Source organism: Eurytemora carolleeae, unplaced genomic scaffold, assembly GCF_000591075.1.
Source record: "Eurytemora carolleeae unplaced genomic scaffold, Eaff_2.0 scaffold232, whole genome shotgun sequence".
NCBI classification, from domain to species: domain Eukaryota; kingdom Metazoa; phylum Arthropoda; class Copepoda; order Calanoida; family Temoridae; genus Eurytemora; species Eurytemora carolleeae.
In genome coordinates, this window is record NW_019397021.1 from 253,078 (window position 1) to 269,320 (window position 16,243).

At 33.1% G+C, this 16,243-nt stretch overlaps 1 protein-coding gene across 1 annotated transcript; it reads right to left on the bottom strand.

Moving 5' to 3' along the window:
* Positions 1-295: 295 nt before the first annotated feature.
* On the bottom strand, positions 296-13,428 carry LOC111711170 (prolyl 4-hydroxylase subunit alpha-2). The gene is made up of 13 exons (XM_023485445.1): positions 13,279-13,428; positions 13,129-13,177; positions 12,480-12,538; positions 11,071-11,130; positions 10,698-10,888; positions 10,306-10,440; positions 8,495-8,617; positions 7,710-7,859; positions 6,304-6,407; positions 4,975-5,046; positions 3,284-3,546; positions 2,241-2,337; positions 296-448 (listed from the first exon to the last, which is right to left on the bottom strand). Exons 1-13 carry the CDS (start codon positions 13,409-13,411, stop codon positions 373-375), a joined length of 1,512 nt encoding a protein of 503 aa, XP_023341213.1. The 5' UTR covers positions 13,412-13,428; the 3' UTR covers positions 296-372.
* Positions 13,429-16,243: the final 2,815 nt, after the last annotated feature.

A 16,243-nucleotide genomic window follows, 5' to 3' on the forward strand; every position in this document is an offset into this window, starting at 1 on the left:
CTTAATACATATATAATATATTAAATATACGTTAAATTGGATCAAGATCGGAGGCGTATTAAGGTGGGGGNGGAGGGAGAGGTCTAGAGGGAGAGGTCTGGAGGGAGAGGTCTGAAGGGAGAGGTCTGGAGGGAGAGGTCTGGAGGGAGAGGTCTGGAGGGAGAGGTCTAGAGGGAGAGGTCTGGAGGGAGAGGTCTGAAGGGAGAGGTCTGGAGGGAGAGGTCTGGAGGGAGAGGTCTGGAGGGAGAGGTCTGGAGGGAGAGGTCTAGAGGGAGAGGTCTGGACGGAGAGGTCTAGAGGGAGAGGTCTGGAGGGAGAGGTCTAGAGGGAGAGGTCTGGAGGGAGAGGTCTCGAGGGAGAGGACTGGAGAGTCTAAAACATTCTGTTTTGTGAGAAGGGTCCAATATTGTCACTGTACAAGCTTTGATCTTCGTTTTTCTTTTCAAGCCTAAAATATAAAACTTTAAAGGGATTGTTCAAATATTTAAAAATACTGATATCCCAATTTTTTTAATCTTCCGGTTTAAAGATGACCCATCAACGTTCCAAAACTTTCTTTAAATTAGCCTTTAAGTTTTGCCAGAAAACCCGCGGTTTTCTTAAACATTCCATAAATATTTTCTGCTTTTTAAAAAATATTCAGAATATTTAATGGTTTAAAAATCTATATTACTTTTATTAGCTGCATGGAAAATATTTTTAGAATTTACGGAGACAAAAAAAAACAATTTTTTTGGCCATGAATAATTTTAATGTTAAATTAGTTATGTTTAATATTAAAAAAATTATTTTCTGATTGGTGAACATACCCTGTCAATAAAAAAGGTGTTATTGTGTCACGTGACAATTGAATCCAATCCATTTAGGACAAATTATTAGAATCCAATATTTTGCAAAATAATTGGTTTTTATTTAAGATTAGTTTGTGCCAGATTATTTTCCTGTTTCTTATCATGGCATTGTTAAAGATTCTCCTCTTTGACGCTAAAACATTTAAAATTCAGATTCCGTCCATTTGGAATTTTGGAATTATGAGCTAATCTATTTAAAGAGACTGTCAACGTTATTTTATCTGACCCTTCATTCATGCATATGATTCAAAACCGTACTTTTTCAATCATTATCTGGGTAACAATTAGAAAGATTTTTCCTTTGTATCTTCTGCATAATTTTGAAAGTTACTTTAAAGGAGATTTCATATTTGTTCGGACAAAGTTACCACTGTTATTCGAGCATGTATAAGGTCACTTGAAATTACGTTGACAGTCCCTTTATGGAGGTTTATTTTAATGTTTAAATATGCTGCCTGAGGACCTCCTGATATGTTTTGAAGGTTTTATAAATTAATTTTTAAATGCTTAAAGGGACTGTACGCGTAATTTCAAGTGGCCTTCCATTTAAAAATTAGCATCCCCGATTCACAACTGTACCCTTTAAACCTTCACACCTTTAAATCTTTAAACCTTTAAACCTTGGACTGATCCAGGACAGTTAATACATTTAATAAATATCATTTAATGTGAGTTTCTAAACGGTGCCGATATTAAAAATTTACTTTTAAATGTTTGTAAACTCTGTTAACGTAAAACAGTCCATCTACTTTCTAGTTAGGCAAGTAACTGATCAGCTGTTTGAGTTCAGACTGTACACAGTGTACAGTCGCGTTTTGAAGGAATTTAAGCGGTTTTCGATATATAGGGTGTCCCACAAACATGACAATAGCAAGACGACTTGAAAGTCGTCTTTGATATTTGAATTTATTTGTGACATTTAGTCTTCTATCTACTTTAACATGTACGATTCTAGAAACAATTATAACACAATTCTCCTAGCCCTGGCATTTCCAAAAAGTGGTCTGCGTTTTTTGTGCTTTCAATATTACCGGAGATATAAATAGTTTGGTTCAGATTTAAATTTTTTTAAATAAAAGCAAAATTGTCGAAATCTGAACGAAATTGTTCACTTGGGGAATTTTGTGATTATTATCTCTAGAAATTTACTTCTAAAATTAGGTTGACAAATAAATGCAGCAAATTATATCAAAAATCAAGACGATATTCAAGTCGTCTTGCATACTGTCATGTTTCGTGGGACACCCTGTATTTAAAAATATATCTCTCTCTACACATTAAACAGTTAAATGTTTCAAGGGTACCGTTGTGAATCTGGCAATGTCGTCTTTGCATGAAGGGTCACTTGGAATTTACACTTACAGTCCCTTTAAACTTTCAAATGTTGACCTGCAAGGTATCCTATTCCATTGGTTGAAACTATAAACCCATTTATTCAGAATCCATTTAGATCCAACAGCTACCGGACATCCGCCATGTTTAGTTCCTGAAGGAAAAAACATACACTTCAAGGGAGTGTTCGCGAAAATGAAAGGGGTGTAGGATAATCCCGAATTTAATTTTTCGCGAACACTCCATTTAATATTGTGTAGGTATGTTCAGGAATCAGGGCTGACTGATTTTATTTATTTTAAAACTATCTAGATTGTTTTATTTTGTCTAATATAGATGGGATATGGGTTTTGCCCAAATAGAATTGAGATAGAGATGCATATATATGATACATACGTTAATAATCCAAATTAGACTTCAATTCTATAATTTCTTTAAAACTATAAAGGTGAAAAGTGAAGAATTTTTTATACTTTGTAGAACCCCCTTGTGATATGGTTTATATCATAAATATATTTAAGTTATGTAGAACCCCCTTGTGAAATGGTTTATATCATAAATATATTTAAGTTATGTAGAACCCCCTTGTGATATGGTTTATATCATAAATATATTTAAGTTATGGAGAACCCCCTTGTGATATGGTTTATATCATGAATATATTTAAGTTATGGAGAACTCCCTTGTGATATGGTTTAGATTATAAATATATTTAAGTTAATATAATTCAAATAAAAAAATGTCTTAAAGCTTTTAAACTCCGTGTTTTAAGATTTCCATTGCTTAACCCCTAATACTCTAATACTTTGCATGGAACATTTTGAAATGGAAATATTAGCTTAATTCACAGAGCAGAGTTTTTCTCTTTATGCTATAGAAACCCATCTAGAGGACACTAACCGTCATCTCATCACCCCAATTCAAATTCGACCCTATCTAACTTTGTCTAATTACAAGTCACTTTTTCGATGATCCTTTTTTTCAGATAGAAATGAAAGAATAGGGTACCTTCGTGAATCAGTCATAAAACTTTTTTGAACGGAGGGTACCTTTTAATTAGAAACCCTTTAGTACAGAAAACCCTTAGTTCCGTTTCTTACCTCGGTCGCGATAGTTCTGATGAGTAATGTCCCACCAGAATGCCGCACTTCCTTTCGTTGGATTGACAGTAACTGATGAGAATGAGCTGAAGAAGCTTGTTCCTCCTCCTGCAGGGGTAGAAGTTAACCAGGCCATGATGGTGGCAATGTAATCACCCCGGTTCACTGAACCTTCTTTCTCCACGTTTATACCCTCGAAGAAGGCCTGAGAGTCAAAATGAGCTTCACATAGTCCGCCTAACCCGTAGTTAGTCACTTGATATCTGACAAAAATAATTGTTAATTTTTTTATCTTGTAACTTTTGTTTTTAATCATACGTAACCCATTCAAAACACGAAGGTTTTTTTAACCGTTGTCTAGTTTTTAATTTTTTGAATTTTTTACAAAATGTCAACGTATTAAGTTCTCGAAAAAAAGTCCTGTTTTGCCTGGGCAGGTTTAATTCAGTTGGCTAAAAAACGGTTTCCTTTTTTTAATTTGCCATGTGATTTGGCGATCTAATCATCAAAATGAGATTTGGCGATCTATAATCATTAAAATGTGATTTGGCGATGTAATCATTAAAATGTGATTTGGCGATCTAATCATTAAAATGTGATTTAGCGATCTAATCATTAAAATGTGATTTCGCGATCTAATCATTAAAATGTGATTTAGCGATCTAATCATTAAAATGTGATTTGGCGATCTAATCATTAAAATGTGATTGGGCGATCTAATTATTTAAATTTGATTTGGCGATCTATATCATTAAAATGTGATTTGGCGATCTTATCATTAAAATGTGATTTGGCGGTCTGATCATTAAAATGTGATTTGGCGGTCTGATCATTAAAATGTGATTTGGCGATCTAATCATTAAAATGTGATTGGACGATCAAATTATTTAAGTGTGATTTGGCGATCTAATCATTAAAATGTGATTTGGCGATCTAATCATTAAAATGTAATTTAGCGATCTAATCATTAAAATGTGATTTGGCGATCTAATCATTAAAATGTGATTTAGCGATCTAATCATTAAAAATTAATTTCCAAATGTTGAAGGTAAACTACACACTGTAAACCAAGATGTCCACACTTTAAAGCAAAAACCAAGCAGTCTCAATTTCTATTTTTATACTTAAGCTAGAAAAAAGCGCGGTGCATACTTGAAATGAACATGTCTAGGGCTACAAAAAAGTACTTGTGAGTTGGTGAGGTAGAACCAAAGGTTAAAGCGTTGCGACACTTTAAAGTCGAGGCTGTCAAATAATTGTTTCAGAGTTGTCTAGATCTCAGTGTACTGTACAAGGTTGCCCACAAAACAGAAGACTTCAGAGACAATTCTACTGAATTTGTTTTGTCAGGTTCCTTGTATTTCTGGTTCCTCATATAATTCTGGTTCCTTGTATTTCTGGTTCCTTGTATTTCTGGTTTCGTGTATTTCTGGTTCCTTGTATTTCTGGTTCCTTGTATTTCTGGTTTCCTTGTAGGCTAAAACTGGCTTATTTCCGCGCTGAACTATTAAATAAACCATCAAAATACTCAATTGAATGCAGAAACTAAAAATCAAGCTTCACACTGTTATTATTTGAAGTTTTGTCTTGTCTTTTCAGTCCCATTCTTTCTGGCACTTTTAATCCTTTGGTCCTATACATCTACGTTAATAATTCTGTGTATAAAGTCAGAAATAAAAAATGCTTCTTACACATTAGAACTCCATTGGTTTGTAAGGTTAAGATTAAAAGCAAGTTCCATCCTAGCTGAGACCTTATGAACCCTAAAACATGAAGATTAGTTAACACTATTTCTTAATTCTGCGCTTGGTTTCTTCTAAACCAGATTGCTCAAGGAGGGGGGGGGGGGATAATTTCCTCCCCCACTCTAAATCCATTACTGGGAAGCTAGCTCTAAGTCTCTGATTTTAGAAAATGCCAAAAATGTAACTTTCGAAAGTAAACCCCGTTACTAAGTAACAAATAACAAATATCTATAAGAATTGTTGTAAAAAACTAGTTTAAAATGGATGGTCAATTCAAATTACGTATTATAGGTAATATTGAGTCGATGCAGCAAGAAATATGCTAGATTGCATAAGTTCTGATTTTCTATGCTCGGTACTTTGACTTTTCTCACGTGAAAGATTCCCAAATAGCTAAATCAGAATGTGCAATTTTTCCAAGTGGGAATGTTCACAACAATAAAAAAGTGTTTGAAGTCTAGGGCTGGGCACGTTCCGAATTTTTTGAAATCGTTCCGTTCGGTTCTAGAACGAAGGCCTCCAACTAAATCGTTCCGATCTCGTTCGTTCTTTTTCCAATCGTTCCATCCACGTTCCGTTCATTTCCGTTCTTGGTGTTCTTATAGTCGAGAACGGTTCCATCCAAAGTGTTAATAAATTATTTATGTAAATTTCTTAATTGGACTCATCAGACACTCCCTCTTAATACTGTGGTGTAAGCTTCAATGGTGAAAAATAGAGAGGGAAACGTTTCCTTAAAAATATCTATATTTTCATAGGATGTATTACGAAATATAATGACACGTAGGGGGGCCCGTGCACCCAGCCCCACCCTTTTACATTCGTTATCTATGAAATATAAATTTATAAAATATTCCAACACCTAACAAAATTTTCCAGTTTTTTAATCTAGACTACTATTTTCCTAGCCAAACTATAAACAATCCGAAAACCAATTATGTACATTATCAGTCTCTTTATAAAGTACTGCGTTTCGGGCCATTCTTATTTTTCAACTTTGAATTCTGGCATGTTCTCTTCGTAAAATGTAAAACAATAACAAACAAAAAAATTCGTGGATTTCATCATATTTTTTCGTGGATTTTAAAACTTAATCGAATTTTTTGAAAGACAATTTTTGGAAATTCCGAGCATTCATAAACCTTCTCTGGGGTCATTGAGTTGCCTCAAAAATGTTGGGCCCGATCGGTACAACCGTTTTTACATTTATTGGATATAAACAATAAACATACAAACAAACAGCAGAGCAAAGTATAAAGAAATGTAGATATTTACCTGGGATGATTTACTGTAAAATTATTAGGATTATATTGATTATCAGGTTGATGATAGCTTATCTCAGGCATCCAGGCCTGAACTGATTTAGCAACAACACGGAACTAAAATAGATTTTCTTTGTAAACATTCTATATTATTCATTATACAGCATTCTATGTTTATATAGTATACACTCTAAATATCCCAAGAAAAAAGTTTTTGTTCAACTGTTGAAATGTGGAATTCAGGGCTATTAGAGCTCTTATGATAATCCGATTTTTAAATTTTTGGACATTTTCAATTTTGGAGGTTTGTAGAACTAAAAATTGAGGAAGTTTATTCAGTTTGAAGTTTGCCGTTTTTAATTATAATAAAAATGCAAAAACAGGGGTATGCCCAGCTGGATTCTTGGATTCCCAATTTCCGATATTTAAAGTGAGTAAGTCTGCATAAGCATGGAAATCATTGCTTTATCCTAAAATTCACAACACTGAAATTCTGACTTTATTTGATTTGTTATTGAAGTTTCATCGTTTGCTTGTGGGTAAACCTTACTGTACAGAGTGTCCCAATAAACACGGGAATTGAGTTACAATTTCCAGATCGTCTTTGTTAAGAATTAGAATTGTAAAACCTAATTTAAAATTATTTTTATATTTTATGTTATTGCTTAAGGGCTGTACGATATGTCTGCAATACAAATGTATTTTGTTTAAAAATCTATATTTTACTTGTTGTGCAAGCATATTCGTAGTACTGCAAACAAGTATAATGAGGAAAGCAAATTTATCCTGTAATATCTTGGTAACCAATTTATCTTGGGTAACATATTAGAAATTAGAAAGAAAAAAATTTATTCTCAAACATGAAATAGCTCTTTCATATAAGAGAAGTTATTATTGAACACATGTTACGCTTTATTCTTATACGCACTCTCTACCATACGCATACTATAACTTCGGTCAGTGGAGAGCAGATAACTGCAGTTACGCACGAGAAGCTAAGTTGAGGGTGTACGTGTAATTTACTATAGTTTGACGTGGTATTTAATCAAAACATAAATAAACTTAATATGAACTTTATAAAAGGTAGCATTCTACGAGTTACAGCTTTCCTACAGTGTATAAAACAAAATTACAAAGATGATCTGAAATTCTTCATTCAACATTTCTATTTTTGATAATAAAGAAAATGATAACACAGAAATTAATACTCCTAAACATATATTCAACTCTTTCCTTTGTGAGAAAGATGGACCTCTTTTTGGCAGTTTTATTTTATTAAGAAAAAAGTTATGAATAATTATGCACGTTAAACATATTTAAAACTATGAAGTATTTAGGCTAAAATTATATAGGGGGGAGGGGAGTGAGTAGAGTCCTGAGAATTACCGATAATTATTATTATTTAAACTGCACAATCACCTTCTTCTCTTTATCTGTTTTTCCATACTTTTGAAAATCAAGATTTCTTGATCTTGATAGTTTAGGAGTTGCCCAGTTTACAAAATACTCTGTATCCTCGTCAGTAAGTATTTCATGAATCACCATTATAAAAGGAGTTTCACTGGCGACCTACATGTAATTATTTACAATGTATTTTTATGTAGAGTTGAATCTATGTATTTTAAAAGTAGTAATCTCTGTTAGGATGTCTCTGTTTGATCATAACTCCAACCCAAGGAGTATGAAATAGAAGGGAGATATACATGCTTTGCAGACGGTACTTCATTTGAATAAGAAATATTTGTCTGATGTACAATTACCGCGTATACAATAACCTATTCTAAATATTTCTTATACAAATGTAGTACCGTTTGCAAAGCATGTATAATCATATGGTAGGGCGGGCCGCGTCAGTTGTATCTCCCTTCTATTCCATACTTCTTGCTCCAACCCCTTGACCACGGTCCGCTTATAGATATGATTCTATCTATCTATCTACACTGAACTCGGCCACAGTACAAATTTTATTTTGGTAATTTTTTCCATGGGCCTACACGAAAATTTGAAGTCTGTTGCACAATGTAAATGACCTTAATTTGGTTTGAAATTATGAATTCTGTTGATTGACTTTTATAGATAACAGTTGGTTTCCAGGCAAAGTTGTTTGTTGTTTGTATATCAGATCAGACCGTTACTGTTCGAATTGCATTTCAAGATTTCAAGACAAAGCTGGGTTTCCACGCTATGATAAATAAAAACTTTACCTCCATCTTGAATGGTCCAAGTTTCAAATATGGATCGTCATGATGCAGAAGACGACATTTGCTGACAAGCGGCCAATTAGGGACTTCAAATTTCGGAAGTAGGTTAAATTCATTCCTGCAACCCTAACAATAGAAATAATTATTTTCGAGAATTTCATTTTAAGTCCTTGTTTTTAGAGCTTAAAATTGATTATTTAAAATTCTAGTTTTTAAAGCGACCTGTGGACTGAGAAATAGAAGAAAATTGTAAGAATTTTAAGAGAGAGATAGATTTTTAATTGTTTATAGGATACAGTTAGGTATCGTACATACTACATACCATTCTGTAAATAGTTAGGTATCCTACATACTACATACCATTCTGTAAATAGTTAGGTATCGTACATACTACATACCATTCTGTAAATAGTTAGGTATCGTACATACTACATACCATTCTGTAAATAGTTAGGTATCGTACATACTACATACCATTCTGTAAATAGTTAGGTATCGTACATACTACATACCATTCTGTAAATAGTTAGGTATCGTACATACTACATACCATTCTGTAAATAGTTAGGTATCGTACATACTACATACCATTCTGTAAATAGTTAGGTATCGTACATACTACATACCATTCTGTAAATAGTTAGGTATCGTACATACTACATACCATTCTGTAAATAGTTAGGTATCGTACATACTACATACCATTCTGTAAATAGTTAGGTATCGTACATACTACATACCATTCTGTAAATAGTTAGGTATCGTACATACTACATACCATTCTGTAAATAGTTAGGTATCGTACATACTACATACCATTCTGTAAATAGTTAGGTATCGTACATACTACATACCATTCTGTAAATAGTTAGGTATCGTACATACTACATACCATTCTGTAAATAGTTAGGTATCGTACATACTACATACCATTCTGTAAATAGTTAGGTATCGTACATACTACATACCATTCTGTAAATAGTTAGGTATCGTACATACTACATACCATTCTGTAAATAGTTAGGTATCGTACATACTACATACCATTCTGTAAATAGTTAGGTATCGTACATACTACATACCATTCTGTAAATAGTTAGGTATCGTACATACTACATACCATTCTGTAAATAGTTAGGTATCGTACATACTACATACCATTCTGTAAATAGTTAGGTATCGTACATACTACATACCATTCTGTAAATAGTTAGGTATCGTACATACTACATACCATTCTGTAAATAGTTAGGTATCGTACATACTACATACCATTCTGTAAATAGTTAGGTATCGTACATACTACATACCATTCTGTAAATAGTTAGGTATCGTACATACTACATACCATTCTGTAAATAGTTAGGTATCGTACATACTACATACCATTCTGTAAATAGTTAGGTATCGTACATACTACATACCATTCTGTAAATAGTTAGGTATCGTACATACTACATACCATTCTGTAAATAGTTAGGTATCGTACATACTACATACCATTCTGTAAATAGTTAGGTANACAATGGGACACCCTGTATCTGGAACAATGGGACACCCTGTACCTGGAACAATGGGACACCCTGTACCTGGAACAATGGGACACCCTGTACCTGGAACAATGGGACACCATGTACCTGGAACAATGGGACACCTTGTACCTGGAACAATGGGACACCCTGTATCTGGAACAATGGAACACCCTGTACCTGGAACAATGGGACACCCTGTACCTGGAACAATGGGACACTATGTACCTGGAACAATGGGACACCTTGTACCTGGAACACCTGGAACAATGGGACACCCTGTACCTGGAACAATGCTTCCATCTGAAAGAAGTCTCCACCGAAGGCTGTCGCCATTCTGGGGTCTATCTTTTTAACAGCTCCTGACTTTACAAACTTAGGTTGGGTTTTCTTCTTCTCAAGACTCTCGTTGACAAGATACTAAATAAAATGTGTTAAAGGGACTGGCTGTGTAGTTTTAAGTGATTCCTTTTTTAAAGTTATATGAACAATTTGCATTGAAACCGGCCCTGTGAACGTTATTCTGAAAAAAATGATTTAAATTTTAAAACGAAGGGTTTCTTCAAAATACGTTGACAGTCCCTTTAATCTCCTGTTCCATTTTCAACAAGTCACTAAAGATCAGACAAAGTAAAGAGACAATCTCCAAACTATTACTTGAGTTATTTTGTTTCTACCTGGTTCACAACAATTAAATCATTGATAAAGGTTTTCTTATTCGTGATAAAGTTGTTGTTGAGTTGAATCAGATCTCGTTTCGTTTTCTCAACATCAGCTTGTCTATCCGGAGATAGAGTTAGTGGTTCAGTAGAATTCTCTAGTGCTTTAAATGCACTTCTCATTAATTTTAATCCAGTGTTAATCAAACCTTAAAAAAAGAAAGATTAAAAATCCATTCTCAAATCCTTAATTTCATTTTAAAGATCGCGATATCTGGAAATAATCCATAGGTTAAAAAGCATATGACTTTTTCGATAACTTTTATTTGTTTTATTTCAAAAAAAATTCTGAAAAAAATATTTTCAATGAGTTGGTGGATTCTATCGCTACCTAGTTTTTTGGACTCCATTGCCATAAACACAAGATCAAGAAATATTAGCTCAGAGTCACCTGAAAATTAATATTTTAAGAGGAGTGATCATGATTTACAGAAAGGGGAGGTGGTAGAGTTTCCACCACGAAATTACCATATCTTATGCCCAACATTTGCGTAATTTTCGCGCAAATAATTTATTTGCAAACTTTTGTGCATGAAGTTCAATGAGATTTTCGCGTTTTGCGCAATTTTTTGCGTGATTTTTTGCGTGATTTTCGCAAAACGTAAATTTTTACGCAATAAATGTTTTTGCAAATCGACCAAAATTTGACAGTTTCAGCACAGAATCTAATTAAGAATTCACAGCGAAATAAATCATGATTCAAATGGTTATTTTTAGTTCAAATTGAGGGACAAAAAGAAATTAGAAATTTGACAATTGAGGAAAAGACAACGCTAAAATTTAATCATAAAATTTTTATACACTTTCGACTTTGCAGTATCGTCGCCAACTCACTGATACTTTTTTGTAGGCCAAGACATATACATTTTAAAAATGCTACGCATCTGTTTCTATCTTAAGTTTTAAATGAGAAGTTGGCAAAATACTGTTCGACTTTTGTGTGAGATCGTGTGCACTTCTTGATTTTCAGTTTGCCATCATGCATCAGGTTGAAAAATAGAGTTTTAGGCAAGTAATCATTTCCTTTTTAAGCAATACAATTATTTGCAAAAAAAATGAGATCTCATAGATTTAAATAGTTTAGACCTTTATTCAACCTTTTACTTCGAATTTGTTCCGCAAAATTGCAAAATTCCAAAATTGCGGAAAACAGAATAACGCAAAAGCAAAAAAGGACAATTTTTCGCAAAATAAAGTTTGCGAATGATTACGCAAAGTGCTTTTTTCACGCAAAAATGTAGCGCACCGAAAGCAAAAAATTGCGCTTTCTTCCACAAAAATTGCGCAGAAGTTTTGCGAATGGAAACCCTAGATGATAAATGGGGAAAAAAGTTATGACAGTCAAATTATTAAGTTTTGAGACATGACAGAAAGCGCTAATCTACTATTTTCTACATTTACAAGATTACACACAAAGGATGAGCCTTCAGAGACAAATAGACAGCATTCCTACTCTCTGTTTCCTTATGGACAGCATTCCTACTCACTGTTTCCTTATGGACAGCATTCCTACTCTCTGTTTCCTTATATTCATGATTACTTCAACTGTAAACTTGTTTCTTTCTTTACCAAATCATCAAGTCAGCCATTAAAGAACAAAATTACTTTCTAGATGTAACTAAGATTAGGCTTTAACGACGACCAGGAGTGTAGTAAAAAAAACGAATAAATACTGTACAGTCGTCTATGAAGTCTCTTCATTAGAGGGTAACCTTGTACTGTGTTCATTACAATACATACCTTGGTGTTTGGCCCCGTGGGCATAGTATCTTATACCAGTTGTATCCACTTCACCCACCCTGTATACATATTATACAATGTGAATAGTATCTTATACCAGTTGTATCCACTTCACCCACCCTGTATACATATAATACAGTGTGAATAGTATCTTATACCAGTTGTATCCACTTCACCCACCCTGTATACATATTATACAGTGTGAATTGTATTTTATACTTGATGTATCCATGTCGCCTACGCTTTTTACAAAGAATACAGAGTTTCTGGGTCCCACTGTACAAAGAATTAAACTTGGTTCAATAATATTGTAACATCAAACCCACTACTGTGATTTAAAGGTTGCAAGCTCTAATGCAAAAATTAATGAGAATATGAAAAACTAAAGCTAAAAATAAGTCAAATATAGAGCTTGGTAAAATCAAAGCCCTAGGTTTTGTGACACTTCAAAGTTGTCCCTTTCTTGAGAATTGATGCAATATTTCAAAGCACGTTGAATCTCTATGAACCAATTAACTAAAATATGTTTTGGTCATCTTAAACAATTCATTTAACTAAAATTATTTTTTTTTTAAAGTTAGCTAAACTTTGCGAGAAAAAAAATACATAGAGATAACAAATGATGTTTTTTCTAAATATGAAAACTCACCTGAACTTCTCTGTATCCAGATTGTAGGCATGAATTATAAAAATCAGGGCTACAAATATAAAATTTAGTTTTAGAAGAAACAATTCAAATATTGCCAACAAAAAAGATTCTTTTTAAAACTTTGGTAAAAACCTGACAAACATTCTTTACCTTTAGCTGCCCCATACATATCCTTCTCACTTACAGTTTTAAGAACTTCAGTGTGTTGAATTATATTTACTAGTTCCGTCTTCATTGCTGTAGATTCAGATGTATTTAGATGCGTCAAGGTGTTCAACATCATAGGAATATGAGCCCCAGCTTTCTAATAAACCAAACCAAATAATTTCTAGTAAACCAAGCCAAATAATTTCTAGTAAACCAAACCAAATAATTTCTAGTAAACCAAGCCAAATAATTTCTAGTAAAGCAAACCAAATAATTTCTAGTAAACCAAGCCAAATAATTTCTAGTAAACCAAACCAAATAATTTCTAGTAAACCAAACCAAATAATTTCTAGTAAACCAAACCAAATAATTTCTAGTAAACCAAACCAAATAATATCTCGTTAACCAAATCAAATGATTTCTAGTAAACCAAACCAAATTAAATGATTTCTAGTAAACCAACTAGGGTTTCCAGCGAACGAAACGTTTAGCGAAAAAATGCGAACGCTTTCAGTCGCCTTTCGCAATCTTTTTCGCGAAAATAAATGAAGCGAAAATGCGAAATGCAAAAATTTTGATAAAAACTTTCGTGAAAAGGGAAAATTATCTGCAACAATTAATTGCTCAGAAGAACTTGTAGAATTCTCCCTGTATTCTCTGCTCAATATTTGAAGTTTTATTATGTCATTTAAATAAGTCCTCTTTCTTTACTTTCATAAATGTTTGATGAAGAGAATTTGATTTCATTAGCTATCTTTTTAAGTTTCTGCCTGTCCATCCACAATACATACGTTCAATTTTCGCATTGTTTTCGCTAAATGTTCGCATTATTTTTTCGCGAAATTTTTGCATTTTTTATTTCGATTTTTTCGCGAAACAGATTGAAGTGAAATTTTGCGAAAAAAGCGAAAATTTTTGCATTTTTGCAAGTTTACAAAATGCGAGAATGAAGCGAAATTTTCGCGAAAATTTTGTTTTGCGCGAAACGATTTTTCCTTATCGCTGGAAACCCTAAAACCAACCAAAAGAAATTGAACCGATTAATAGTTTTTCTATTATGTTTGTGTTTGATTCCTTTAGTAAATTATATGAATTCACTGGATGTTTAACATATTCTTCTACGCTCTTATTAGACTCCTAAAAAATTAGATATTTTTTACGGTAAAATCGTCTTCTGCAAATATGGATTAAGAAAGTTTTCTTAAAAGAAATTTGTTTCCCCAATCAAACTAGAGTGGAAAAAACATTTAATTGTATTCAACAACAGAATTTTCAGTGATTTACATTTTCTTATAATCCTAAATTATTGACTGTATGCCCTGCAAGCCAAGTAACGTTACTAATATTAAATCATAACGTCAGGTTTATATCTTCCTCCAGATCTGGCAGAAGATATAAACCAGATTTTTTAAATAGTTTGATATCAAACGATTTGTTTTGCTTTGTTTAGGCTTATTTGTTCTGTCAGAATCAAACTTTGTAGAACTTCATAACAGAAAAAATTTGAAAATTTAACTTTTGAAGTACTGGAGGTTTTAGTGAAGCCTCTTAAATACCATTCTAGGTATCAATATCAGAGTTGCTGTTGAAATCAAAATCAAAATATGAGATCCTGGAAACTAAAGTTAAAATGTCAAATATGAAAGTAAAATCATAGGTTATAAGCTTTAGTGTTTTGTTTTGAGAAGTTGGATGGGTCAATCTGCTGAACAATCCAGAGATGATTTCAAAAATTGCCAAAAATTCTAGAAGAAGTTCAAGAGTTGAAGCATTTTTTGAAGTGCCTTCTATTAACACAAAAATAAATATCTAAAAATTGATAATAACGATTCCCAATTATCTAATAAAGTGTACACGAGGGAGGAAAGGCTACCTCCCCCGCACAGCGTTTAAACCTCATTTGACCTATTTGCAGCAGTGCTCGTTCCCATAGGGCTTCCGAATTTCTCCCAAACAGTATTCCAGGAATGATCTTCCGTTTTAAATCGTCAACTCCTACTTAAAACGGGACTAAATTGATTATTTAAGCACGGTAGTCCATCTATAGTATCCTGAACATTTTCATAATATTTTTTTTCTTTTTTACAATCAAAGTTCGGGCTGGAAAACGAAAACTTTGAAGATTTTGTTTAATATAGCGTTTCTGTTCCTTCTTTCCCCCTCCCCTTCCCCATTGTTTAATTTACTGTTTGATTGGTTAGGTTTTCTATAGTCTAGGCTCTGATTGGTCTAAGAATCTGTTACGTCATAAACAAATTTCATTAGCAGACAAAAGCATAGATTTATATTAAGCAAAATCATGCATTAAATAACAATAATGGGTAATTTTGGCTACACTCTAAATAAAGAAAATGTAATTATTGTCGATCTACATGTTTTTCAAATCTGTAGCGCTTGTAAAATAAAGCGCCAATAGTTTTAAAATCATTAGGTTATATAACAGAGTTTTGCTTTATTTAAATATCTCAATAAATAGAAAGAAAATTTACAAACGGCGATATTATTTAGAATCAACATTTTATGAAGAATATTTTTTATTTCTTAAATAATCGAATTAGTTCCGTTTTAAGTAGAAATTTACGATTATAAACGGAAGATCATTTGTGGAATACTGTTTGGGGGAGCTCCGAAAGCCCATTGGGAACCCGCACTGCCGCAAATAGGTCGAATGAGGTTCAGAAGCTATGCGGGGGGAGGTTGCCTTCCCTCCCTCTGTACCCTGTACAGATCGATTAGAGAGGAGTAAAATTGGATCTTTTCTGAAGTTTGACAGTTCACGAAATCTTATAAACCGAATATTTCTGCATTTATTGTCATCATTTTCATTACTGCAAGGATCGGTATTTGTTTTCTATGCATTGAGCTAAATGGATACTTATGGTTTTCTTACGAAAATTATCAAATATTAATAAAAACCATTAATTTTACCTCTTCTTAAAAGCTTTTCCGTATAACCTAACCCCCCTTA